This window comes from Nycticebus coucang, chromosome 11 (assembly GCF_027406575.1).
Source record: "Nycticebus coucang isolate mNycCou1 chromosome 11, mNycCou1.pri, whole genome shotgun sequence".
Lineage (NCBI taxonomy): Eukaryota > Metazoa > Chordata > Mammalia > Primates > Lorisidae > Nycticebus > Nycticebus coucang.
Window position 1 is genome coordinate 103,401,341 of NC_069790.1, and position 26,280 is coordinate 103,427,620.

A 26,280-nucleotide genomic window follows, 5' to 3' on the forward strand; every position below is an offset into this window, starting at 1 on the left:
ATCACTCCTTAGGACACCAGATTTCATGATACAAATACTGGCTCCAGGTTTCTTTTCAGGGGAGTTGGGGTAGGAAGAGATGTTGGGAGAAGCTTTCAAATACAGCTTAGTAAATCAAATGGGATTCATTTTGCCTCCTCTGATCATACAACTGTTCTCTGGAGCATGTACACGGGTTGAACTTGGAGAGGGGCGGCAGTGTGTGGAACTTCCTCTGTGAGCCTGCACACCTGTGGGCCAGATGTGTTCTAGCTCCCTAGCCTGCCCACTCTAGTGCCCAGAGAACAGAGATTCAGCAGATTTCACTTTGCAGTTCAGTTTAGACAAAAACAAATAACCTGAGGAGGACACAGTCTTGCCAATGGGTTTGCTTTTTCATGGAATTTCATCTTTGTTACCCATGAGAATCACTCTTATGAAGTGGCTGGGGCTCTTGGGGAGGTTTCGGTCAATTTGTGGAGGAGCAGGGGATTCCAAAACCACCTGGGGAACAGTGGCTCCTCCGACTCATTGGAGGTATAGGCATGGCTGTCAATGGCTGCCCCCCAGTAAGGTCACTCTTGTGGGGAGCAGGGAACTCGGGGCACGGAGACATTGCCACCTGTTTCAGTCTCACCTTGTGTCACCTCCCCCTCTGCTATTTGGTACCCAGGCTCTGGCAGCTGATCTGAAGACCCAGGGCTGTTATCACAATGCCATCATTAGTTGAAACAAAATCATTCCTCGTAACTGGAATATAGTTACTGTAAATGACACATGTTATTGGGCATTCTATTTCTAATAATTGTAATTATGCTGGAATAGTGCCATTAATGTAATAATAACAATGAACAGTTCTCTGTTCCAGACCAATAACTTCACCTGAACACACTCTTTGTTCAGCGGGAAAAAAGGAGGTAATTCAACATCCCCCGTGACAGTCAACAAAGCCAATGCTGAAATGGAAGACGACAGATGAAAGCATTCCTGGGGTGCAGGATGGTGCTGGGTAGATGAAAGCCACCTGGCAGCCTTACTCTTAGCTAATAAGAGGACATTGTCTGTATTCCCCCACTTGAAGGGTGAAAGGAAATGAAAACCCAGGAGTTTCCAGAAGAATCACTTGGGCCTGGGTGTACCTTCATTCCAGGAGGGTGGGTTTGGCCTAGCTATCCAGGGAACCACTGGCCCCTGGGGCACTCTGTTAGGTACAACTGGTAGACCTAAGCCTTGCTACTCATCCTGTAAGACCATTTCTTGGGCTTGGATTTCCCGCTTGTTTCTATTGTACTTACAATTACAGAACTTCAGCAGTCATGGAGACCAATGACCCCATTGTACAAACCTCTAAATGCAGATCTACAGAGGTCTTATTCACCTTTAAACTTCTCACAATGCCGCGAGCATGGGAAATACATAGGGTAATAAAGAATGCACAGTTACATTCTAGGCAAACTTCAGAGTATCATGCTGTGAATAAGCTGTTCTTCTGGACGGGAGAAAGGACCATAGTGAAGAGGGGCTTTTGCAAAATCACCTTTCATTTGTGTAGTTTTTTTTTTTTTCACTTCTTATTCCTGCTATTTTCTCTTCCTAGAGGTGGATACAGTCGTGCTCCATATAATGATGTTTCAGGCAACTACTTGCCATGTATATGACAGTGCTCCCATAGATTACTGTACCATATTTTCTATGTTTAGATGTGTTTAGATACACAAATACTTTCTACCTGTTACAGCTTCCTACAGTATTCACTATAGCAGTGGGCTGTACAGGTTTGTAGCCCAGAAGCAATAGCTATACTCCATGGCCCAGGTGTGTACTAGGCTGTACCATCTAGGTTTATGTAAATACACTCTATAATGTTTGCAAGACAAAATTGTCCAAAAATGCATTTTAAAGAATGCATCCTGCACTGTTAAGCAACACAAGACTATATAATATGAAAATACATGTATACATACAATGTAAAAATAGAAAAAAACAAAACAACATTAAAAAATCATCATACTTCCATTATATCTGAGGACTTTCTTTTGAATCCTGAGGACAATGATCTCCCTCTGACAATGGGCCCCTGACTCAAATGGCTGGAGTCAGTCAATAGTTCACAAGCATTTATTTCTCCCTGGCGCCTTCACTAGGAAGATGCTACTCCAACCACCATCATGAGGTGGTCACCTCCAGCTTCTCCTCCATGCTCACATTCAAAATGGCCCTGGTCCTGAGCTAGGTGGAATCCAAAGTCCACTCCTGGACCAGAAGCATACCCTTTGCATTTCCTTCATGTGTAATAAATGAACAACTGAAGTGAAGAGAAGCTAAAGTTCATTCCATGTGACAGTGTGCTAGGGAGGCCTGGCAGTTCCAAGTCACCCTGGAGTTATATGCCAGGCTCACAGAGCACAGCTCCCTTGCAATGGGGAGGAATGAAGCGCAGCACAGTAGCTCAGTGCAGCTCAGAGCCCCTCTATAGCCCAGGGTTGCCCCGCCAGTTCCTTTCTTGGGGGCCTTGAGATGCTCTGACTCCCCAGACTTTGCCACAGTGAAGTACGGAGAGGACGTTGTGCCTAGTTTGCCATCTGGGTACCAAAAGACATCATTCTTCTAGAAGGGTCCCGGCATTGCACTGGGAAACAGGTTGGGCGCTTATTTTACTCCCTTTAGTTCTTCTTCCCCTCCTTCTGAGCAGCAGATGCAAGCTCCTTTTATACATTCAAAAGAAAGAAATTTAGGACAAGAGGAGCAAACAAGAAAGAAAAAGCAGAAATTTGAAAACCTTCTTCAAGGTAATTAAACGATTAGAAGCCTTTGAAATCCACCAGATCCCTCAATTGTGTTTGCTTTCATTTTATTCTGGAAGCTCTCTGCAGCATCACCTCTGCCAGATCCACCAGTCTGCAGAGCTGAAGAGAAGATGAAAACCACTTTGTCTCAACTCCCATCAAGGTATATGCAACTTTCAGACTGAAACAACAAAAGCATACTTCCCAGAACCCTGCTTGCAGCCCTGGTGGGTCCACGCGCCCCAAGACAAAGGCCTGGCTCGGTTGATGAGACCGCGCAGCCTTTTATCAGCATCTGCATGCCAAGGGTGTACCCTCAGCTATCCCCACTCACATCTCAATTATTACCTTCACATCCATTTTGTCTTTGTTAAAGAAAACTAGAGAACTGACCCATGAACATGAGATTCACACTTCTACTTAAAAGCCGAGATGTAACCCTTGTCCTTCCTTTCTCTATAAAGTGACAACCCAGGGGTCTCTTGACCGGATTGTGAATCCAGAGTTGCCATTTCCAGTCATGGACCCACCCTGCTGGACAGGGAGAGGGTCTGTGTCCGAAGTTTCTACCGTCTCTTACTGTTTCCTGCAAGGGACTCCATGGGAGTCAAGATAAAGGTTCTTATCCTTTCTCAGCTTTCCCAACAGGTATGTGGGGCAAAGATCTCAAGTGTGGAGAGTCCTAAGAACAAAATAAAAGCAAAGCAATCGTCCTATCTGAAGTATTTCAAAGGTCCCCAGTACTCCATTAGCTGGATGGGCATGTTCCTATTGCTGCTCTGTCTGATTTGCTCCCTGCTCCTCCACTCAATAGGGGTCCTTCTATCCCCTCCTGACTCCCCTACTCCTGGCCTCTACCTCTAAAATGAACTGCCATGCCCACTCTCCACCTGGTGAACTCCCGCTCAGCCGTCAGGGCCTGGGCTAACTGGGATGGGAGGCTTTTCTGAGGGCTAAGCACAGTGCAGTCATTCCCCTGTGCTGGAGGAACCCAACGTAGCTGGTGTTGGTATGGGGTGTCTATTGCTCTTCCCTTTCAGCCTTAGCTATCAGACACCTTTGTTCCAGCCATGAAGTGTGTGGGCCAAATGTAGGGGGACAAGTGTTGGGGGAGGGTGTGGAGGCACTGGGTGGGCCTGTCTGCCCTCTCCATGCCCCTTGCTTCCTAAGCCTGGGCAGCCTCCTGCTCTCACAGCTGTGGGGCTTGCCATATGGTCTTGGCACCCGTGTGGGTGTATGAAGGGGTGGGAAGGGACAGTCAAGACTGGGGGTGGGGGAGAAGGAGCTGGAGCCTGTTGAGCTCAATGCTGCCTGAGAGAGTGCAAGAAACACTGTCATGTTTGGGCAACAGAAGACTTTCCCAAAGTGTCTTCATGCCTGGTGTCTTCCAAGTCCTTGCCCACAGATGTGCATCCTAAGAGAGGCAACAGCATTGGCAGCAAACATTTTTGTTACTGTGATGAAGAGTTTTCAATGGAATAGAAAGATGTCTTAGCCTTGGAGCCAAGCTCTGTCTCAGGGATTCTTCAAACTGGACTGAGCCTCAGAAGCATCTGGAAGGCTTGTGAAAGTCAGAATGGCTGGGCCCCACCTGGAGAGTTTCTTATTCATGCACTCTGGAGTGTAGTGGAAGACAGCACTTCTAGCAAGTTCTCAGCTAATGCTGATGTTGATGTTGCTGGTGTGAGAACCATACTTTGAGAACCACCTCTTTGGTTCGTAAGTTGATAATCCTTTCATGCTATTTCTCTCCCTCTCCTGCTCAACTTGCCCTCTTTGGTCTCAGAATTTCTATGTAAACAGTGCTCTGAGGAACAGCTGAAGAGCCTACACACAAACCTGAAATGGTGCATTTAGAATTATTTCTAGGACATGCCAGGACACCCATCTTTCTGGAATTAGGCCAGAACTAACCTGGTATGTGGAGGGTCCTCCTGGCTGGAGTGACCTGGCATACATCTTTGTCTATAACTGAACTTCCGGGGCTGACCCAGAACCTTTGGTTTGCTCACAAGTGGCACTCACCATTGGCAGTGGGGACCTACCTCAGGCAGCTTCACTCGGCCTTCCTGGAAGGAGCAGGTCTTGGGGTCATGGGTGCAGACGTGCCGGTATTTACACCAGTGACAGCGGTATGGGCTCTCCACGCAGGACAGGCACCTGGGCACAGATTGGGAACCTGGGTGAGCTCAAAGCAGAGGGCCTGAGTCCCTCGGGTATAACAAAACATTTTTAGTATTAAGAGAAACCACCTCAAATGCTCAGGAAGAGCAGACCTTATATCAGTGGTTCTCAACCTTCCTAATGCCGCAACCCTTTAATACAGTTCTTGTAGGTCATGACCCACAGGTTGAGAACTGTTGCCTTATATAAATCTATCCCTTTACTCCCCAAGTCCTCAGGAAGGTGTGAGTCTCTGGCCTCCTCCCTGACCCATACAATAGCTGACAACCCTGGTCCTTCAGGGGTTCTTCATCTCCACCCCCCACCCCCAACAGGATGACATCCTCCTTGCTGAAGAGGGAATTATAAGGTTGATAGAGGAGCCTGTATAGAAAGACCATTAGAGTTTGGGCAAATACAAATTCAGGTTTTAATTCAAATCAACTCTGGTCTCAGCTATCAAGGACCCGTGTGGACCCACCCAGACAGAAGAAGGTACTGAGGCTACTCTCAGGATAACAGGTTCCTCCACAGTAGGCAACCCCACCACTACTCTTGACCCCTAGGAAATAAAGGCTGTTTACAGGAGCTCCACATTTCTTAGAAACCCAACATGGTTCTCTTTTTCCAAAAATTCAAAGGTCTCTACATAAAGGCTAAGCCCATCATGGTGCCCAGGTCCACTGTTCCCACATGGGTTTGATGTTTTGGCCATGACCAGGTTCCCCTCTCCCCACACATTATCCCTCCACCTGGATTGCCCTCCTCCCTTCCTCCACCTGGCTACCTCCTTGACTAAGGCAGAGTTGGTCACCCTGGGCCCTCTCCCTGGGACAGCACTGGCCTTCTGCTATTACAACACCCCATGAACCATGCAGCCCTTTCACTAGACTGTCAACCCCTGGAGGGCAGGGATTGAGTCTTTGAGTTGTGTTACTTTTTGTATCCTCTGCGTCTACTGAGAAACACATTGCCTTGTGTGTATCAGATGCTTAAAATCATTTTATGGACAATTGGAAGTTTCATACATGATTCTCCTACCTACTCTGCTTCCCCAAAGGGGCAGGGGGCAGGGAGGGACTAGGCCACCACATGGTAAAGCTAGAGGAAGCTCCAGGAAGAAGCAGGAAGAGAATCCCAGCGTTGCAGAAGCTCATTTCTGGCTAAGAATGCTGAATGGCTCCTTACATGGGGTCCACAGCTGCCATGCCAGATTTATACACCCTAAAATCCTACAAACCTATAGCCCCAACAGGGCTTTCAGGTCAGCTCTCTCTCCTGCACATAGAGGAGAGTGGAGCAGCGTGTTAAGGTAAGCAGGGCTTTGGAGATCAGCCCACGAGCCATGCCAAGGCGACAGACCAGACTGAGTTCCACATGCTGCTGTCTTTAGAATGGACCTGGTAACCCTCATGACCAATATTCAGGGCTGCAGTCAGCACAATGTCCCAGCCAGCGACTGCTCCTACAGTGTCAGCTGTTGAGTGTTTGGGTGACATCTTGAAGGAGTGCTACAGTGTCTCTGTTGACAGAGGACACTGGGGCAGAGGATGGTGAGGATTCCCAGCTAGTCTGACTCCAGAGTCTGAGCCTCTGTCCTCACACCTGCTAGTGAAAGATGTATGCTCGAGTCTTACAAAGCTGGAGACAGAGTCCCGCATCCTGACCCCAGCCAGAGGCTGCCCACCAGGGCCTTTCTGCCTTCCTCAGCCCCACCAGCCTACTGCTCACAGCTGTGGGCCTGTGAAAAGCCAAGTACCTAGGCAGTGTTAGATCCCCCGCACACACACACCCAGGTCCCTCTTCCCTCCTTTCTCTTCTCTGACTATGGTGCTTGAGCTTTGCTCTTCAGGTGAGATGTGCTGCCCCCAACAGATGGCAGAAAGGAGATCAGGTCAGGAATGTGTGTTCCAGAGAAGAGGAAGGGGCTGGGGATGTGGTGCACTCCACCCCTTGGGTTCTCACTCTCTGCTCTTTCCATTGCCCTCCTATTAACCTGTGGGCATGAGAGAAAGGGCCTGTGTTCTTTCTCCACATGGAGGCTCTTGGGAAGAGCAGTGGGGTCTCCTTATTCCTGGATGAATTCAGATCCTAGAAGCAGGGAGTTGAGTAAGGCCGGGGCACTTACGAATTGTGGACGCTGCAATTGTAGAAGACAAAGCTGGTGCTGGCGAAGGTCATGCCCGTCTCCTTTGATTTGAGCTGCAGTTGCACAACGTGATGGTCCCCTGCAAGGGGAACCAGTGAGAGGAGGGGAGGCCACAGACCATGCCATGGGCCCCTTGGTGGCGATACATCTGGGAAAGGAAGCTGTTCCCTGGGGCTCTTAGCTGCACCACAGCTGCCAGGACAACCCTGAGGGCAGTTGCAGAAGGTGGTTCAGCCTATCCCTGCCACACTGTGTCACTTGCCACCCCCAAGCCCCCATCTCTCTCATGACCGTGTACACACACACATGCATATGCGCGCGTGCACACACACACACACACACTCGCACACGCACACTCACTTGACGGGTATACAAATATGCATTCATACATAGGATGTCCTTGCCAGTCTCACAGAATCACACATATTGGTTCACAACCAGGAAGAAACAGACACGCAGACTCGGAGCAATGCTGCTACAAACTGTATAAGTAGTTTTGCACATATGTGTTTGTATGTGTACACACGAGCCCATTCCCCGTCTCTGTAAAGACAGACTCTGTTTTGCCATCCTCTCCTCTGGGGGGCTCAGAGCTCCACTGAGGTGAGAGACCCTGGAACTCCCAGCTGGCGCCAGCGAGGAGGTGAAGCCCATGTTTAATTCACAGCCCTGACCTCAGGCCCCCACTTCCAGCCCTGTTCTCTGCCATCCCTGAGAGCCTCATTAATCAATCAGCTCTGAACAAATGTGACAAGCCCACATAGGAGGAACAACATGTGATCAATCTGCCCAGGCTGGGCTGTCCCTTGCTAGCGTCAAACCTCTGTCCCCTCCTATCTTCCCAGGGCAGATGGCCACCACCAACAGGCAGCTCTGGGAAGACAGGCAAGGGTGAGGTGGTTTCCCGGGGGTCCATCCGAGACCCGGCTGTGTGGCCTCCCTGTCCTAACCTGCCTCCCTCCTCTACCACTGGCTAGGCCAGTCCTACTGGGCTGAACTTGGCTGTGTGCTTGGCTGCTGGTCTGCCCCACCCCACTCTCTGCAGCTGCTCCGCACCCAGGAGGAGGTGGACTCTTGGACGCAGACCTGGGGCTGGGCTGGAGGGTGGCAACAGTCAATCCCAATGGCTGTGGAGGGAGATCACATCCCCTCTTCCTGAAAGGCACCCGCCAACCCACACCCCTTCCTCTGGCCTCCCTGCCTGAAGGCTCCCTCATCCCCCACATCTGTCTTGAGTTCTCCTCATCCAGGCCAGGGAAGGATATGCCTCCTGGGCTTGCCTGCTCGGCCTGCTTACCATTCTCTGTGACGATCCGGGGCACCTCCGTGGCTGCAGGAGAGTAGCACTGGATCTGGTTGCCCACCACCAGCCCATCCATCTCTGACAGGTCCTCAAAGGTGCAGTTGACGCCAGCTGACAGTTCTGGGACGTTGTATGTCTCCAGGACCAGCTGGGACCAGCCGAGCAGCAGGAGAGGAGGAGAGGGAAAGCAGGAAAGGAAGGGGACAGCATAAAGAAATAAGGAAGGAGAGCGAGAGCTCACAGGAAAGACAAGAGACAGATAAGCGGGAGGCAGTGTTAATGCAGAGAAGAGGCTTCGCTTATCACAAGAGCGCGTGGAGGCCGCGTGCGACGCCAAGAGACAGGGACAAAGGAAACCTCATTGAGCCCATTGGGCCTCAGGAAACGGAAATGTTTAGGGGAGTTTTATGATGAGAGAACCCGGGGCAGGGCTCAGGGCTTACTGATCAAGTGCCTTTTCCATTTTTCCATTATTTCCAGTTCCAGAAAAGTGGAAACACCTACAGCGCCCAGCACTAGAACGTGGACGTCCCGCTTGCCCCTTCTCCCTCTGCACAGATGTCTTTCTCATTCATAGACTGAAATACCATTCCCAACACCCTTTTTACATTTTTAGGTTATTTTTGGTGACAGTTTTCCCTGTCTTTCTACTCATGACGAGTAGAGCCTCTTTCTCCAGCATTCCTGTTCCTGTCCCCTCCTTGCATACCCAGGGACACCTATGCTATTATTTTTTCATTCCAAGTTAATATGAGGGTACAAATGATTAGCTTACAATATTTGCATTTTTAGGTAAAGTCCCTGTTGTAGTTGTGTCCTGCACCTAGGAGGCATGCCATATACCCTCACATTGTGCCCATGAGCACACCAATTCCCTCTCTCCCAACTTAAATTGAATGGAATTTTTCTCTTATCTGGAATTTTTCTCTTAGATGTTATTAGAATATCTACTGGCTTCATATCGGTATTGAGTACGTTAGATACTTGCTTTTCCAGTCTTACGATACTTTACTAAGAAGAAGTGTTTCAACTCCATCCAGGTTAATGAAAAAGATGTAAAGTCTCTATGTTTTTATGGCTGAATAGTATTCCACAGTGAACATATGCCACAGTTTGTTAATCCATCCCTGGGTTGACACTTGCTCTTTAGAATCCCACCCTGCTCTAGAGCTGGGCTTGCTGGCCAGGCTCACCCAGACCTCCTGAGGAGCCTGGGGCTTAAGCACCTTCTGGTAAAGAGGGAGCACTTCCCTGCAGCCCCCGGCCCCGGCCCAGGCCCCTTACCAGCACGTTGTACTGAGAAACGGAGATGTTGCTGGGATGCACCGTCAGCCGGACACACTGCTTCATCTCCGAGGCAAACCTATGGGTCTCCCTGGACCGCTCGCAGCGTTCCTTCCGCGTGCACCTGGGAAGGACACAGTGGCAGGTCACCCAAGAGATGCCCATGTGGTCCAGGGAGGGGCCAACATTGAGGTCAGGTACTTCTAGCAGCTCCCAGGACATGGCCAAAGTCAGTGTTCCCAGAGCTGAGATTTGTGTTTCCTTCCTCAAGCCTGGCCCTCTCCATCACGCCCACATTTGGGAAAGACGATAATTCTAACCACTTCTTGCCAAACACAGAAACGTGGGAGTCACCCTCAGCCCTGGAATCTTGCATTGCACAGTGGCATCTATCCTTCCCACTTAGGCCGCCTGAGACTCCTTCTCTCCATACCATAGAACACACTTTTCACCCTACCCGGCCTTTGAACAGATGGTGCTTCTGTCTGGACTTTCTGCCCCAGCCCACTTCTCCACCTATCTTCCCTTCCCTACCAGGCACGGCTCAGCAGCCGGGCACCTGCAGCTCTTCCTGCCCACCCCAGACAAAAATGAAGATCTTCCTTCCCAAGGTCCCATAGCACTCTGGACCTTCTTAGATTATGTAACAAGCGTAGCTCTCTGATACCGAGTGTGAGCTTCACAAAAGCAGCGGCCACATCTGATTTATTTTGGAATCCCCTCATGTAGGCAGGTGGGAGGAAGGGAAGGAAGGATCAAAGGAGCAGAGTGCAGGAGTTTAAAGTGTGCTCTGGATCAGAATCCCAGCTCTATGGCACAGCACAACTGCTTTCTGAGGTTTGCTGTTATTGATTAATGTCCTGTGCTGTACAAAGTGTACCATGTCACAGGTGGACCACATCCAGTGTGACCCGGCATCTTACGTCTTAGTGGATGAGAGCTTGTGAAAGTTGCACATAAAAAAAACACAGACCTCACCCAGAGGTACACATCACATCAGGTCACTGCATGGAGGAGTCTGAGTTTCAGGGAATGGTACTTAATCCAAGTCAGACGAAACTTGTGAACACAGAGCTTTGCCGAGTAGCAATGATTTGGAAACCCTGGATGAGTGATTCTCCTGTGGGGTAGGGAGAATCTGGTCGTGGGGAGGTCAAGTTAAGATAAGATGCAGGGACGCCCCTCCCTGAGTTGCTGATCTTTTTTGGTTAGAGGAAGGAAGGTGCCAGGAGGAAGAAGACAGCCAGGGACATAGAACCCACATGGGGAGGGAGATGCTGGGAGGGAACATCTGTCTCAAGGAGCAGACAGGTGTGGGGTGGGGCCCGGAGATGAGGGAAGGAGGCACTTGGACATCCTGAGCTGCTCTTGGGGTCACCTTCAGGCTTAGAAGGAAGCTGTGGGCGTCTCTTCTCCCACATTCAGCCACAGCAGGAGGGGTAATCTGAGCGTCTAAGAATTTAGCCAAGAAGAAGTCTCTGAAGCCGTGGACTAAGCTGTCCCACCAAGGATGAGGGGAGACACAGGACACAACAGAGGACATCCAAGTAGATGTGTAATATGAAAGTAAAACCCAGTCCTGAACCATACAAGCACGGCCATGTGTGGTGAGTCCTTGATGGGCACTGGGATGTGGGGTTTAGATTTCATGTCATTTATGGCTCATAACAGTGCTGTGATAGGTCAGGAAACTGCAGAAGAGGATGGGTAAATCACTCACCTGATGTCACCAGCTAGCTGGGAGAGTGAGTGTCAGGACACAGACATGTTCTGGAGCCTGAAGCTTCCAGGCCAAGAGGTGAACAGCAGACCCATTGCTGCAGACTGAACCCATTTTCCTTGTCATCCTGACGCCCCCTTTATGGCTTTAGAACAATGTAAACATTTCTTCTCAGTCTTTTTCTCTAGGCTATCACTACTTTTGCCTTCCACTAGGAAGCACTTTGAATGTTATTGCCACTGGTTGGACAAAGATGAATTCTCCAGGGTGCTTCTAGAAAACCCCATCCCTGGGTCAGACGTGAGTCTGGTCACCCCATGGCACTCCCTGGCTTTGCTAGCTGACCGATGGCAATAGGAGTGTCTGCGTAAAAGACTTGGAAGTTAATTTACCAGGCCAGATCCTCTGCAAGGACTCCATTATGTTCAGCCATTAAGCTAATGTTACGGACTTTTCCAGAGTGTCTGCACTGACATCGCTATTAATAGTGTTATTACTCCCATTAACAGCAGATCCAGAGAGCTAGTACAGGCTTAAATTATTCATTGACGCCCCAACTTTGAAGTTCCTATTTCCAAGAGCAATCACTAGGTCTGAAAAATGCCTTTGATTAAATTATGAAGAGAAGGGAAAAATGGAGCTGTTTCCAGGGCAAACATTACCTGGACTTAGAAGTAGAGAATGAAATAGGAGAGAGAGGACTCAACCTCCCTGCTGGGGAAGGGCAGATCCGAAGGTGTCTGGCTGGGCATGGATGCAGGACAAGCTCTACCTGTACTGTTTGCTGCTTCCAAAGTCCATGTGGCTTCATCATGCCACTGTTCCTGAGAGCTGCAAATTAGCTGTTCATCTCCTTCCCCCAGCCTGAGGTCTTACAGGGAAGCCACCTGTACGTCACAATTTTAACACCCTATCTGTCTAATCTTGGGCAAATTACTTAACCTTTTGGTGCCTTGGTTTTCTTACCTATAAAATGGGGGCAAAACATTATAGTTCCTACCTCATAGGGTTATTAGGCTGAAATGAGATCACGTAGTAAAGTATTTAGCACAGGGCATAGCTCACAGTAAGCCCTTGATACATGTGAGCTGGTATCCTAACCCCAGCCCTTCTCTCGTGTCCTCATTTGACCCCTCCAAACGGGTGCTGAGGCAGAAACACAGATCTTTCCCAGATTGGCCCATGGGACAAAAGATAAAAGCAAGGCACGGCTGCAGCAGTTTCTCTCTTAATGAAGGAGAAGGACAGCCCAGAGCCCGGGAGGGAGGAGAGAGGGAAAGGATGGTCTGGGCTGTAGCTCTGGCTTCTTAACAGCTGTCAAAGGATATTGAGAACTCAGCTGTCTTAGTGGAGAGTCAAGTTTCAGGTCAGAGCCAGGGATGTTTTGACATTTCTACTATCCTTCAGGGTCTGTGAGAGTGGAGGCTACAAATGTCCAAGCACAGGATAATGGAAGGGGAAGAACAAATTCTCTCTTATTTCTTACAGGGAGTGTTAAGGGTCTGGCCTTCTGCCTTTCTAAGATGGCCATTTCCCAGCAACCTAGGCAAGAGCAGAGAGTGGGGGCTTACACGTTTCCTTCCAAGAGGCTCCTGGTACCGCCTAAAGGATGTCCCCCAACTCCACCGTAGGGGCACCCTTGATAGTGGAAGGAAGTTTCTGCTTCATCCATTTCCCAGGTAGGAAAACTGGAACTACATGGATTCAGAAAGGGCATGCTATGTGACTTTGAGTTTTCAGACATTTGTTTCTGTCACACCCTTGTCACTCTGCCCCAAACATAGACCTGCAGAGGCTCAGCAGGAAGTAGGCCCCAAGAAGACCCAGCAGAGGCCCGGAGCTGGAGTCGGCCCTGCTGACCTCCTCCTGCCTGCCTTCCTCACTCCAACAACTCTGCACTTCACCCCTTCCAGCCCCCATCAGAGCTGCTAGAAGCTCTTGGGGAAAAGGCCCTGGGCCCCTGGAAGGAGTGATTATTCAAGCCAGTGGTTCCAATGAGATTATCCTCTCTAATGAAGCAGCTACCTCTGCCCTCCCCTAAGCCTGAACTTCCACTGCTGGGGAATTCCCAGCCAAGTGGAAAATTAGAAGGGAAAGGAATGGAGAAAGGAAGGGAGTGAGGGAGAGGGTGGTGATTAAGTTCTCTAGAAATTAATTCTGAAATACAGTGATAGAAATATTAACTCCCAGTGCTGCCAGCCGGACGGGTAAACAAATTTCAATTTGGAAACAGGGCTGTGAGTCTGGCCTGGGCGAGCCTCCAGGCTGGAGGGGTCATGGCTGGTCTGTCTTGCTGGGCCCTCCGGCAGGCGTCCAACAGGCTTGGATGTCAGAACTTGCTCCTCATTTCTCCCCAGTCCTCAGCATTTCACACTGGCTGTGGCTGTGCTTAAAGCACATGCCCGTTTGGGGAATCTACACTTAGAACAAGGCGGCAGAAAGGAGGTCGAGGTAGGGACCTTTCCAAATGGGCCTGATAGAAAGTCAAGAGGACTTAAGATGCCTACTCCACTCTTTGGTCATGGTCGTCACATCTGGGGTCCCCAACAGGGGAAGGGACTGGGTTTCCTAATTTGTCATCCTCACCTTCTTTAGGGATGCCTACAGAATGGGCACATGGACCTACGTGGCTTGGAGGATGGTGAACCATGTAGTACAGGGTGCCTTTCAGGAAGACAGGTGTGTAAGAGGTTTCTTATCTGAAGGGGTAGACCAGAAGAGTCCTTTCAGTGTCACGATTCTAGAGTCCAGTGACTGACATTATGGACTCCTGGGAGTCTAAGTATTTAGGTTGCTCCACCTAAATAGTTAAGATAAACCCCACAACAGGAAGCCTGAGGTTATACTGTGATTCTCCTTCTGCCACCGGAGGCTGCAACTGAACACACCACCCTGCTCATGTTGGGAGACCCAAAGCCAACCTGGGAAGCACCTGATGCTGGCTTCATACGTGCCTCCTGCAGGAGGAGGGCAGAGGACTTAACAGGAGCCAGCAGGTGCAGGGAGGCCCAGGAACCTCTCAGGGCTTATGAAGCATTGAAGGGGTCCTGTCCTATCATGATGGGCTCTGCTGCCTGCACTGAGAAGCCACCCTGGGTGGCACACACCTGCTCGTGAGTGTGTGTGTGTGTGTGTGTGTGTGTGTGTGTGTGTGTGTGTTGGGAGATGGAAGGAGGGGCTAAGAGAGGAGAAGCAAGTCTCTTTACATCATACTACATATTTGCTCAGCCATGGAGAGAAAAATTTAGATATACTAGTACTTGGTGCCAAACGTTTTGCTTTGGACAAGAGGCTGACATTTTGGTAAGAGCCAAGGGAGACCACAGCATAGACCATTGAGAGTTTGTTGGCAAGAGTGGATGTAACCACTCCTTGGATTACGTAGACCTTGTGCAAACAACCCTGGGAGGGGTCATTCACTTAGCAGGTTAGTAGCCCTGGGATATAGGCTACAAATACCAGCGATAAGATAAAGCTACGGGATACGCTAAGAGACACAGGGGAGACTTGCCTTTTAGAATCCGTCTGCATGCTGCCCAAAGTGAGGAGGACTTCCCAATAGTGGGCTTCTTCCCGCCTCCCAGCCACAGCCTGCCTGTCCTGGGAAGGAAAGGAACTGACGGGGCAGAATTTCCTGGACACTGAGGTCCAGCTCCGTGTCTGCTCCCACAGTCCTGCTCATCTGGGCCACGTCAGGTGTGAGCACCTGCTGAGTTCCAGGCCCAGCGGGGGCTCACGTGCACCCCTCCTGTACTTTATCCACACTGCATGGCTGTGAGATGGCTCCTTTTGTTTTCACTCAGAGCTGAGGAAACTGAGAGCCCACAGGTTCTCAGCTGTAGCCCATCGTTTTGCTCTGGGGACTAGGGACTTTGTTTCCCCTCTTGCCATCTCAGCAGATACTACACACAAAAGGCTAGAGGGACCCTGATGAGTAACTCCTGCCACCCATCCAGAGGAGGATCTTCCTCCAACAGAAGAAATCTGGAAAGAGGCAGGGTCGTCAGGGGACAAGAGGGACACTTCATAAAGCTGATCTTATCCTTCCCCTGTGATGTCTTGGGTTACATGTGCCTCCCAGGAATGACACTGATGACTATTTTCAAGAAAGGTAAAGTCTGGGCCAATCGATGTGGCTGAATCTGCTGGCAGGATCTGATTACCTGCTGCGGCCGAGACAGGCTTCCCTGCCCGGGCATGGAGCCTTTGGGGGAGGGGAGGTTCTGGGTACCTGCCAAACCTGGTCATTAGAGGCAATATGACCAGCACAGGAGACAGCTGTGAAGGGGTAGAGGCAGACTGGGCTTACAAGCTTCCTTTTTTTTAACCCAAGTCAGAAACAGGATGGCTCAGGAACAAGATGAGTCCCTGTGAAGAAAGGTTCAAAACTCGTGGTCACATCAATGCTCAGCATTGTTGAGGCTGCCATGACCGTGAGAAACAGGTGAGCCTGGGGGCCGGGGCCAGGGGCTGCAAAAGACTGCAACAGGGTGGCCCTCTGTGCTCCAGGGTCGGCAGGTAAGTGCTTCACAACAATTGAGATTAGTAGGAGGGAGGATTTAAATTACACCAGCATTTCTTACTCATGTTGTCACTTGTGACCTTGCTGGTACAAACAGCCCCTTCAGCCACATGAGCCGCCTGTTTACAGAGGCCCTGACCTTGAACTGCTCACTCACACACACCCTCCATCCCTCTCTCCTTTCTCTTCCTCTTTCTCTCTCTTCCTCTCCTGCTCTCTCTGTCCCTGTCTCTGTCTCACACACGCCTTCTGGGTCCTTCTCTTTTGTAATGCTATTGCCACCTTACTCCTCACATCCATGGGAAAAGTTGGCAAAAGTGACTGAGAAAACAGATTTATCTTGACACCTCAAGGAACACTTTCTCTGCTACTCTGGTCTTTCTAAGGTCACAACACACTCTCTAAGCACAGAGCCTTGCCCATAGTGGGGGCCTAACAAATGAATTGATTCTAGTACAGACTGCAACCCCCTACCCTGGATCTAAGGCAGAGATGGCTTCACACAGTCACCTATGTGACCTTGAGCTCACCTAGCACAGCCCCTGGCATGGAGGGAGCAGGTTTGGAAGATCTCAGAACCGGCTTGTGAGCATGGACATAGCACTCCCTGGAAGCAAGTCAACCTCCCACACCTGCTACCTGCTTCACTTCCTCACACACAGAGCCCCTGTAGGCTCTCTGGCCATCCTCAACACTGCACCAACCCTGCTGGCCCCCAGCCGTCTCTTCTCTCTCCTGCCCTCTTGTCATGTGTCTCTCTGAGCCATGGATGTCTCATCGACACCTACCAAAAACAAAAGGGAGAATTATGTGGGAAGGAGGGCCCACCAGGAGGCTGTGGGAAGGAACAGGGCAGACTCTGGGTGAAGGGTATCTTGATAGGTGTGGGTTACCTGAGTGTTTGTCAAAGCAAATGTGTCTGGGCATCTCATTGTACATAAGTTAAAATGGTATCTTTATTAAAAATGTCTTCGCAATTTAGGAACCTAATCTTCACCTGGTGATGTGGGTCAGAGATCATGTATTTGTGGGGGATCACAGTGGGAAGGTGGACTTGGTTATGACCTTGAACTCTGTTCTCTCCAGGTTCTGGGCTTCATCAGTTGCATTGACACAGCCCTATACCGGTGTCTGCCTTCATCAGATCATTCATACACCCAGGAGAACCCAGATTACAGACAATACCTTGGCCTGGAAGAGCAGGTGGGACTTTTGTAAGACCCTCTGTTGCCTCATTTTATCCTCACATACCACCCTGAGAAGTTATTGTGCTCTCTCTTTAAAAATAAGTATGCCGAGTTTCTGACATACAGAGTTACAGTCGATCTTCATTATTTATGGAGTCCATGCTTGTGAAGGCAACTAATCCCTAACATTTATTTGACATCCCCAAATAGGCACTTGTGAGCATGTACAGAGCAATGAAGGATTCAAGTCACTGGACACATATGTCCCAACCAAGACTGAACAAGGCCTTCTGCCTTCTTGTTTTAGCTGTCACATTAGAAACAGGTGTCCTTTTCGGGGCCTACTTAGTGCCATATTTTCCACATTGGGTGCTTTTTCTTGGCGATTTTGCTGTTTAAAACAGTTCCCAAGTGTGACGCTAAAGTGCTGTCTAGTGCTCCCGAGCATAGGAAGGTGGTGGTGTGACTTACGGAGGACATGTGTATGTTGGATAAGCTTTGTTCAGTTACAGTGCTGTTGGCCATGAGTTCAAGGTTAATGAATCAACAACAGGTACTAAGTAAAGTGTTGTTACACAAAAATATGCATAAAACAAGGTGATAGAGTGAATCGTTCATGAAAATGTGACTGGAGGCTCTCAGGAACCTAACCCTGCATTTCTCCTAGGAGAGATGGCCTGCTGTTGGCCAATTCAATGTTCCTGTGACTTTATTCTCAAAGTAGTTATGTTTTGTAAAGTCATAAAACATAACTACTTTGAGAATTGACTACACTTGCTTAAAGCCCTACAAGTTTGCAAGGCATGAGGACTAGATTCCACTGATTTCTACGCAGGAGTTCTTCCAGCGTCCCCCATTGTTTCCATGCACTGGCTCCTCTGTGGTCTTTGGGGAGGGAGGAAGAGGGGCACAGAGGGGCACAGAGGGCATGGAGGGGCACAGAGGGGCACACGGGAGCATGGAGGGCCATGAAAGGGCACAGAGGGGCAAGGAGAGGCAGCAGCAGCCTCAGAGAACAACACTTGCACAGACCGTGCCTTCCGAGAACCCATGCTCACTGAAGGCTGGCACTGACAGGGACACAGAAATAGGACAGGCCAACTCAGAACAAAACATGTGCCAGGCTCAAGGAAGTGAGGGGCACATGGCAGGAGCCTCTAACCCAAAGACAAAGGCACTTTGAGGATGAAGGCACTTTGAGGCTGCGATGCCGCAGGAAGAGAAGCCCGCAGTTACAGCAAAGCCATCTGGAATGTCACCAGGAGTCACTCAAAGTCACAAGAGGCAAGGCGCACACAAGCTCTCAGTCTTTCCCCAACCTAGTCAAGATGCACAGCCCTCCCCCCACTCTGTACATCCTAGTGGCACATCCATAGGCCCTCACACCCACATGACCGCATTTGACTCTCCAGTGACTTGGTGAGGTGGGCAGAGGGGCACCACCACATCCGAGTCCCAGATGGGAAACTGGGGTGTTGAAGGGACGTGGAATTTGGACTTGTTGGGCAATGCCCAAAGCTCATGTGTGTGGCCGTTCTCTGTAAGCCACGCTGAGACTAGAGCTGCAGGCTCCCCAGGCAGGCTCACGGCCTCCAGTGTGAACTGCCCAGATCTCACTTTGGCCTCCACCCAGCCCTGCCTTCTGCTGCTTGACAGGAACTCAGTATTGCCTTACATAAGAAGAAACTGAGGCCACACAGGAAGCAGTGTCTGGTAGTGACATCTCTCTTTCCTGCTTACCTTGGCCTCAGGGTGGAAGCCGGGGTGCTTACAGCCCCTCTGGCATCTTTTCTGAGCCTGGGAGCCCCTACAGGGCTCGTGCTCTGCACGACTGGGGCAGCACTTCACAGAGAAGTGGAAGCTGAAGCTGAGGTGGGTCCCACAGGCATGGAGTGTCAGGAAGGGGCTGGCTTTTCTGGTGGCCCTGAGTGATTCCAGGTGGGAAAGCCCCACACCAAGAGCAGCTGGGCTGTCCTCAGCCATGCAGACAGCCAGGTGGCCTCAAGGCCCCCAGGCAAGGTGACGTATTTGGAACACAGTGTGGGACAAAGACAACTGTCCCTCCTCTGTCTTGCAAAGTATTATCCAGGGAATTCTCTGGCTCAATCAGCCTGTCTATGCTCTGAATGCAATGTCTTCATGCTGTTTTTTGCTGGCTACTCTTTATGTACAGGTAAGTGCAGTTTCTCATGGGTTACATATATAGTAGAACCTCTGTAGGATGACCACCCAAGGAACTGTAACAAACTGATCAACATACAGAGGTGGTCACCAAAGGAACTAGGCCTACTGTACTGATACGTACATGTGGTACACGTCCACTCTATGAAAATCAGGTCAACTTAATGAGGTGGTCGATGTAGGAGCTGGTCACTATGCAGGTTACACTGTATTTGGGGGTAGCTCAACACTTCTGATTCTTTTCCACCATAACATACCTGAAGGATTTAGGATCTTTCCTTCTGGATTCATTATGCCTAGAACAGTCAGCCAGAGATGGAGGTGATGCCTGATCTCTTAGTGAGGGTGGCTCAGAATTTCAGCAAGTATTCCTAATGTGAGAGGCACTCCTAGGAGTGGGGTGCTGGGGGACAGAAAAGATCCTAACCCCACTTTCTGATAGTAGAAAATTACTGGTATATGTCATGGGTCACATACAGTTAAGGTTCTTACCAGGAAGACTGAAGTCCTTGTCCTTAACATATGTGCGTATAACACATATGTCCAAGTCACAAGAGTGTCAAGTTTCTGAGACCAAATTCTGCTAGAACAGGGTCCAGCTATTGTCGGCTGCTCCAGGTATTGATGCTAAAGTCTTTAGATCCCCAAAGAAAGGCCTTCAGCTCTCCCTTCAGGTCTAGACTGGTTGTCTGTGCCCTGTGTCCCCTTCCTCAGTTACTTTACCAAATTACCATTCGCCTCCACTATGAACAATACCATTGCCTTCTTCCCAATTCTAGATAATAAAATGGATCTGGTATAATAGGAGGCGTACGGGGGGAGATGGGGTGAGCGCCCAGAACGCAGGCCAGGCTTTCCTGGCCAGGTGACTCCATCCCAGGTACATTGACAGCCCGTTGACATCAGAGGGAAATGACACACATTTGAACTATACACCTAAAGCAGAATAGTCTGTTGATATCTCTCCATGGAGATATCAAAGGGGGATGTTAGGTGATGCTGAGTCACCAAACAGGCAGCACATACCTTGCCCATGACTGGCCCTTGTGAACCTTGAAAAAGTCTAATGCCCTTTTCTCGGTGTTCAGCCCTGAAAAGTCAGTCTACAGCCAGGAGTTAGTGTCTGGGATGTCTGGGAGCCCCTCTTCTTCCATCCCTCCAGTGCATAATTACCCACTGTGACCACTGCATCCTCCATCTGGACCCGTCACTATTCCCAGGCTGCCACTTCCATATATTTCTTATGGAAACTTACCAATTTAAAGAGAAGTTAGAACAAACAAAAGAAGGGAGATAAGGACGCAAGGAAGGCAGTGGAAGAAATGACAAGAAGGGAAGACAGAGCCGAGGGAAGGGGAGTTAGGACGGAGAAGGTGAGGAAGACAATTGGGAGAAAGCCGGAGCAGGAGGAAGTCGCCCGGGGTACTCACATGTTGTGGAGCACACACCAGCCGCAGTGGGGGTCACCTGAACCAAGGCACTCGCCACAGCTCCGATACTGACCGCAGGACTCCACAGGGACCCTGGTGAGCTAGGACAGCAGGACAGGGAGAAAGTGGTCAAGACTTTGCAGAACACCGAGGAGTCTGGCAGAAGAGATGCTATTCTCAACATCACACGTGTCACTGCAGGGGCACAAAGGAGCTTAGAGCCCTGCAGGGAAAGGGACCTTGAGTCATCATGCTGGAGCAGGTGACCACATAAGCGTCTCCTGGAGGACGGACTCCATGGAGTTCACACCCAATTGTTAGAAACAAAAATTTATACAGCATACACTTGAACTCTCCCACCTTCACTCCCCTCCCCCATAACTACGGATAGTGAGTTCGTTACATATTTGTTTACCAGCAAGTAATAAACACAAATGGTCATTCTTTCTCCCTTTTTGTTTCTCTTGTGCCATAAAGTATTTCGCTTTCTTTCCAGCCCTTCCCCTTCAGGGCTCATCATTTCTGCTATTGCAGAGAGCAGTTAGCCCGAGGCCAAGCCCCTGGTCCTCCTTCCTCTCCTTGCCTTTTACCAAGATGTCTTGAGCTCACTTTGTAGCTGTTACTTGCCGGCTCTTTCTTTCCCATAGTGTTGGCCAACTGGCTCTAAAAGCTTTCACTCTGGTGCTTTCAAAGAGCAGCTGTCGCTATTTCTCCTCCTACTCACACTCTTTTCATGACTAGAGGCTTCCTCTCCAGCCCAAAACTTTATATTAGCTTTCACCAACCGCTTGTTAATGTAAAATGTTCCACATGACATTTTTGCTTAGCCCAAATGCTCCCATTTCCTGCATGCACTTAAATATCTTTTGAATTTCTTTGTTCTCCAATGTAGTTTTGCCTTGATGTCTCTTTACATGACTTTCCAGGACCTGCTACATACGAGGTACTTAATAATGATACAGTGGATCAAATGGAGTTTTTATTTTCTTTTATAGCCTTGGTCTTTGTTCTCCATTTTGCCAGTTTCTTCTTTACAGAAGGTTTTTTTTTTTTTTTTTTTTTTTAAATATCATCCTTTTCCATTGGATACGTTTCTATCTCAATGGAGAACTTCCTCCCTAATCATTCAGCTTGAGCTAAGAGAATTTGATGACCACAAATTCTTTAATTTCTTAATTAATTTCTTGCCATCACACAACAGGCACAGAAAACTATAAACCGCACTGCCCTGGCCGAGCCCTCCCTGCTTCGTGAGCAAGTGCAGAGGCTGTGGTTTTCCCCGCTGCTTAATGGGCATCGGCCTCCGTAAAGTGATGTCCACTTGGTAGGGGCGACTCGTAACTCACACGCCGGCAAACTGGCACCAAGGCCTGCTCGATTACTCTCGAAACTCTCTTTTGGAATTAATTCATAATTAATTCCAAATCCCACATGACCTCTTCCCCCTTAACTTTCATATTCCCTTTCTATGCCTTTTCGTTCTCCAAAGTACACACTGAGCATTGTTAATGACCACACTGTGTTTTCACTTCTTTCAAGTGACCTTTGAGCCTCCCTCTCCCATTCTTATAGTTTTGCCCTTGCGTTCAGTGGCCCTTTGTCTACTTTCTCAGAATTTTATTTTTTTATATATATAACTGCTCATGTAATCTGCATGGGCCATGTCTGATCTCTGCCTATATACGACCTTCCTATCTTCCGAATTAACCTTGACAATCAGTTTATCACAAATTACCCCACTGGCTCCACACATAGCCAGGAACTTACCCTATTCCTATTGCATTTTTAATTTCTCTCCCCACTCCTTATGTGGTTATAAATATGCTAGTCGTGCAAGCATTCAAATAGTGGTTCCCAACCCAAAGTACCCAGAAACTCCTAGGAATTCACAGTGGTAATGAGGTCCATAAGCTATTTTCAATATTTCCAAAGCCTAATGGAAATTGGACGGTGGCTGTTTTATGTTTTTATGCATAGTCAATGATGTATGTTCCATATTAAAAATAGGAAATATATTATTACTTAATGAATGCAAGTTTGTTTAGTAGACAGAATCTTTCAAAACATAATGCACAGAGGTAAAAATAATAAAAAGGGCCATAAATGGTGAAAGTTGGGAGCATGAGCACATAATAATGTTTTCATATGTTCCAGCTGCTTGTCTAGCACTCCAGATTTTGCATGGGCTTAAAGGGAAAATCGTGGCTTATTCAATCGAAAGCGTTTTCTTGGTCTAAACTTAATTAACATCCTCCATCCCTGGTTTCTGCCATTGACATCTCCTATCATCCACCTTGGATGGGCTGTGCCTGGGGCTTCCAGGGTGTGCCACATTAAGTAATGACCCAGCTGCTTGGTCAAACTGATGTTCTCAAAACACCCTTTGCATTCAGGTTCCTAAAAATATCTTGCAACTGGTATTTAATAATGTCAATATCCTGGAATTGTAAAGTCCTTTCTCCCTAGATTTTAAACATGAGTCATTTTTTGTTTGGTTGGAAAATGTGGAAGAGACCACAGAGCTAGGTTCAAACTCTGCCTTAACATGGAGATAAAAATCCACCCTTCCTCCAATTCACGGTTTTTCAAAGCACAGAGGACTCAATAGTTGTGTAAAACAGTCTGGCACTTCATAAGTGATGGTTATGATTGCTGCTATCCTTGTCATTAATAACCCAGTCCCATTTGCTCCGTCACTTACCTCTCTCCTACGTCCCAGAAAAATGCCCAGATATATGTCCTGAGCCTCATGGGCTCCTGACGTGTCATTTCCTCCCTGGCCTATGACCTCTGCTCTAAACCTTCCATTGCTTCACCCTTCAATGAAACCTGGAGTTATCCCACCTTCCTGGTCTTACTCAGAAACTGTACTAGCTCCCAGGGCAGTTGTTTTCTTTGCTTTTCATCTAGGTGGGCCCACATGGGATGGGGCACAAGTTCTGGGTAGTTGTTTTAAGACCCGGTCCCAGATGCAGCTTTGCCCTCAGCTCCCTGGGTGACTTTGGGCCAGTCCATCTCAGCCTGTTTATGAACATCTATAAAAGGGGGGACTGGGCAGCTTAGTTCTAAATTCCCTTTCAGTTCTAACATTCGAAGCTCCTTGTTAATGCCCAGACAAGGCATGTGTCCACCTTTAAGTCATATGCTCTTGAGGCATCAACAGTTTTCTCCTCTCAAAGGCACATAACCCAACTTCCTTTAACCTTTTCTTACAGAATCTTTCCATCTCTTTAGTCATTTATTCTCCTCTGAACTTGATTTAGGTTTTTTTCTGCTCTTTTCAAAGTGTGGATGCTGAAACTAGGGAGTCAGTGAGATTCTCACATGCCAAGTAGAAAGGTTACCAACTTCTTCATCTTTCCAGGACCTTCCCAGGGAAGGCCAGGACCAGGGAAACTGCCAAAGTGCTTCCTGAACTGGCCTCACTTCTCCCAGTCTATACCATCACTTTGCCTCTTTCCCCACTTCATATGTAATTCTGGAAAGCATCAGAAAGTTTCCTGACCATTTAAATCACTTCTTAAAATTGGATTTAGATCAACCATCTCTCCCAGTACAAATGTACCCTCTTGTGTCCCTGGTTACCTTCCACACCTTGCCTCTGAGCCACCTTGCCCCGTGACTCTCTCCTCAAATACCCAGACTCTTTGCGTACACCTTGCACTAGACAAAGCCGCCTCTCCCACTCCCCCACCGCCAGCTCCTCTCCTGACCCCGGAACACAAACCGCTCCAGATGCAGAGCCACACGATTAATTAAAACTGCCCCATGCTGATTAAAGTCTTAAGCTACAGTGCCAGGCATGCTAATTAACAGAGTGAGGGAATTCAGACCACAGGAAGAGGTGAAGAAAGGGAGTCATTGGGTGAGAGATGTAGGAGGGACTTCTGTCTGAAAAATAGATCAGATGTCGATGTGACTTAAGCTATCATAGTGATAGATAGTCCCAGAGACCACAAAATACTGAAGTCTGTCCCCGGCCCCTGGCCTTCAGGAGAGGTGTTGAGTAATGCAGTTGGCACATCGCCCTCACTGCGTCTAGAGAAGGGAGCCTCACCGCCTCTCAGGACCTCTGTGTGTGCCTGCACAGTGCTGGGGGACAACAAGGCTCCTGGGTGCAGGGTTCAGGGTGAAGTACATAGTTGTCTTGGCACATCGTCCTGGCTTTGTGCAAAGACCTATTGGGCCTTCTGGTAGTTCCTCAAAAGGCTGCATGTAGAATTTCTGTACCATCCAGCACCTTCACTTCTGGGCACTTACTCAAAAGAATTGAAAGCAAGGTCACACGGAGAGATTTGCACACTCTTGTTCACAGTGGAATTGCTCACAACGGCAAAAGGTAGAAGCAACCCAGATATTCGTGGACAGATGAAAAGATAAACAAAATGTGGTATGTCCACAGAGTGGAGTACTATTCGGCCCGAGAAAGTCAGGAGATTCTGGCACCTACTACAACACAGCTAACCCTTGAGAAGGTATGCTAGATGGAATAAGTATGACACAAAAAGGACAAATACTGTCTGATTCCACCTGTATAAAGTACACAGTCAAATTCCAAAGGTAGAGAGTAGGAAGGTGGCTGCCAAGGGCTGGTGGTGAGTAAGGAACAGGCAGTCACTGTTTAATGTGGACAGAGTTTCCTATTTGTGCAGAAAAAGCTCAGGACATGGATGGTGATGCTTGCACCACAGTGTGAACGTACTGGATGCCACTGAATACTGCCCAAGGTTACAATGGTCAATTTCATATTATGTCTATTTTAGCACAATAACGACCAGGCCCAGGGGCCCACACCTGTAACCCTAGCACTCTAGGAGGTGGAGGTGGGTGGCTTGCTTGAGCTCAGGAGTTTCAGATCAGCCTGAGCATGAGGGAAACCCCATCTCTACTAAAAACAGAAAAAACTAGCCAGGTGTTGTTCACACACCTGTAGTCTCAGCTACTTGGGAAGCTGAGGCAAGAGGATCTCCTTAGCCCAAGAATTTGAGGTTGCTCTAAGCTATAACAATGCCATGGCACTCTACCCATGGTGACAGAGTGAGTCTCTGTCTCAAAAAAAAAAAAAAAAAAAAAATCCCTTTTGAGTCCCCATCTGTATCATGGCAGTGTGGACGTGAAATGCCTGTTTTCTCTGCTCAGTTCCTTAGGTCAAAGGGAGAGGTTTTCTGCTGGTAGACCAATAAATTCATGTTTATGAAATACTCTGAGCTCCTTCAGTGAAAAGATAAGCATCGCTACTATTTTTGATTTAATCTCAAATGGACAAAGGGCTTAGGATGAATGTTTCCTATCATGTATTGTTGTGTAACTGGCTCTGTCACTCTCAAGTTCTGCATATCCATTTTCTGGTTTGGAAAAGTAATGCCACAGCTTTGTTCTCCCTGGAACAACTTCTTGCCTTTCACCTGCTCCAAGCAGCACAGAGCAGGGGCTTGGAATTCAGATAATTCATGTGAGCTTAACATTTTAGAAAATTCTCTTGTGATTGTTTAGTCACAAGATCATCCTTCTCGGTGATGAGCAGGAAACACCTGTGTACCCTTCCCCAGCCCCACTTCTCTTCCCCCCTGGATTAT

The 26,280-nt window shown here is 48.6% G+C and overlaps 1 protein-coding gene across 1 annotated transcript in view; it reads right to left on the reverse strand.

Annotated features, from left to right (window-relative positions):
* Window positions 1-26,280, reverse strand: part of PLXNA4 (plexin A4) — a 442,851-nt gene that overhangs the window by 101,321 nt on the left and 315,250 nt on the right. Inside the window, exons 5-9 of the mRNA XM_053553499.1 lie at window positions 20,705-20,805; window positions 9,665-9,788; window positions 8,375-8,528; window positions 7,057-7,156; window positions 4,811-4,925 (exon numbers count right to left, since the gene is read on the reverse strand). Coding sequence (XP_053409474.1) covers window positions 4,811-4,925; window positions 7,057-7,156; window positions 8,375-8,528; window positions 9,665-9,788; window positions 20,705-20,805 — 594 coding nt within the window. The remainder of the gene's footprint in view (window positions 1-4,810; window positions 4,926-7,056; window positions 7,157-8,374; window positions 8,529-9,664; window positions 9,789-20,704; window positions 20,806-26,280) is intronic.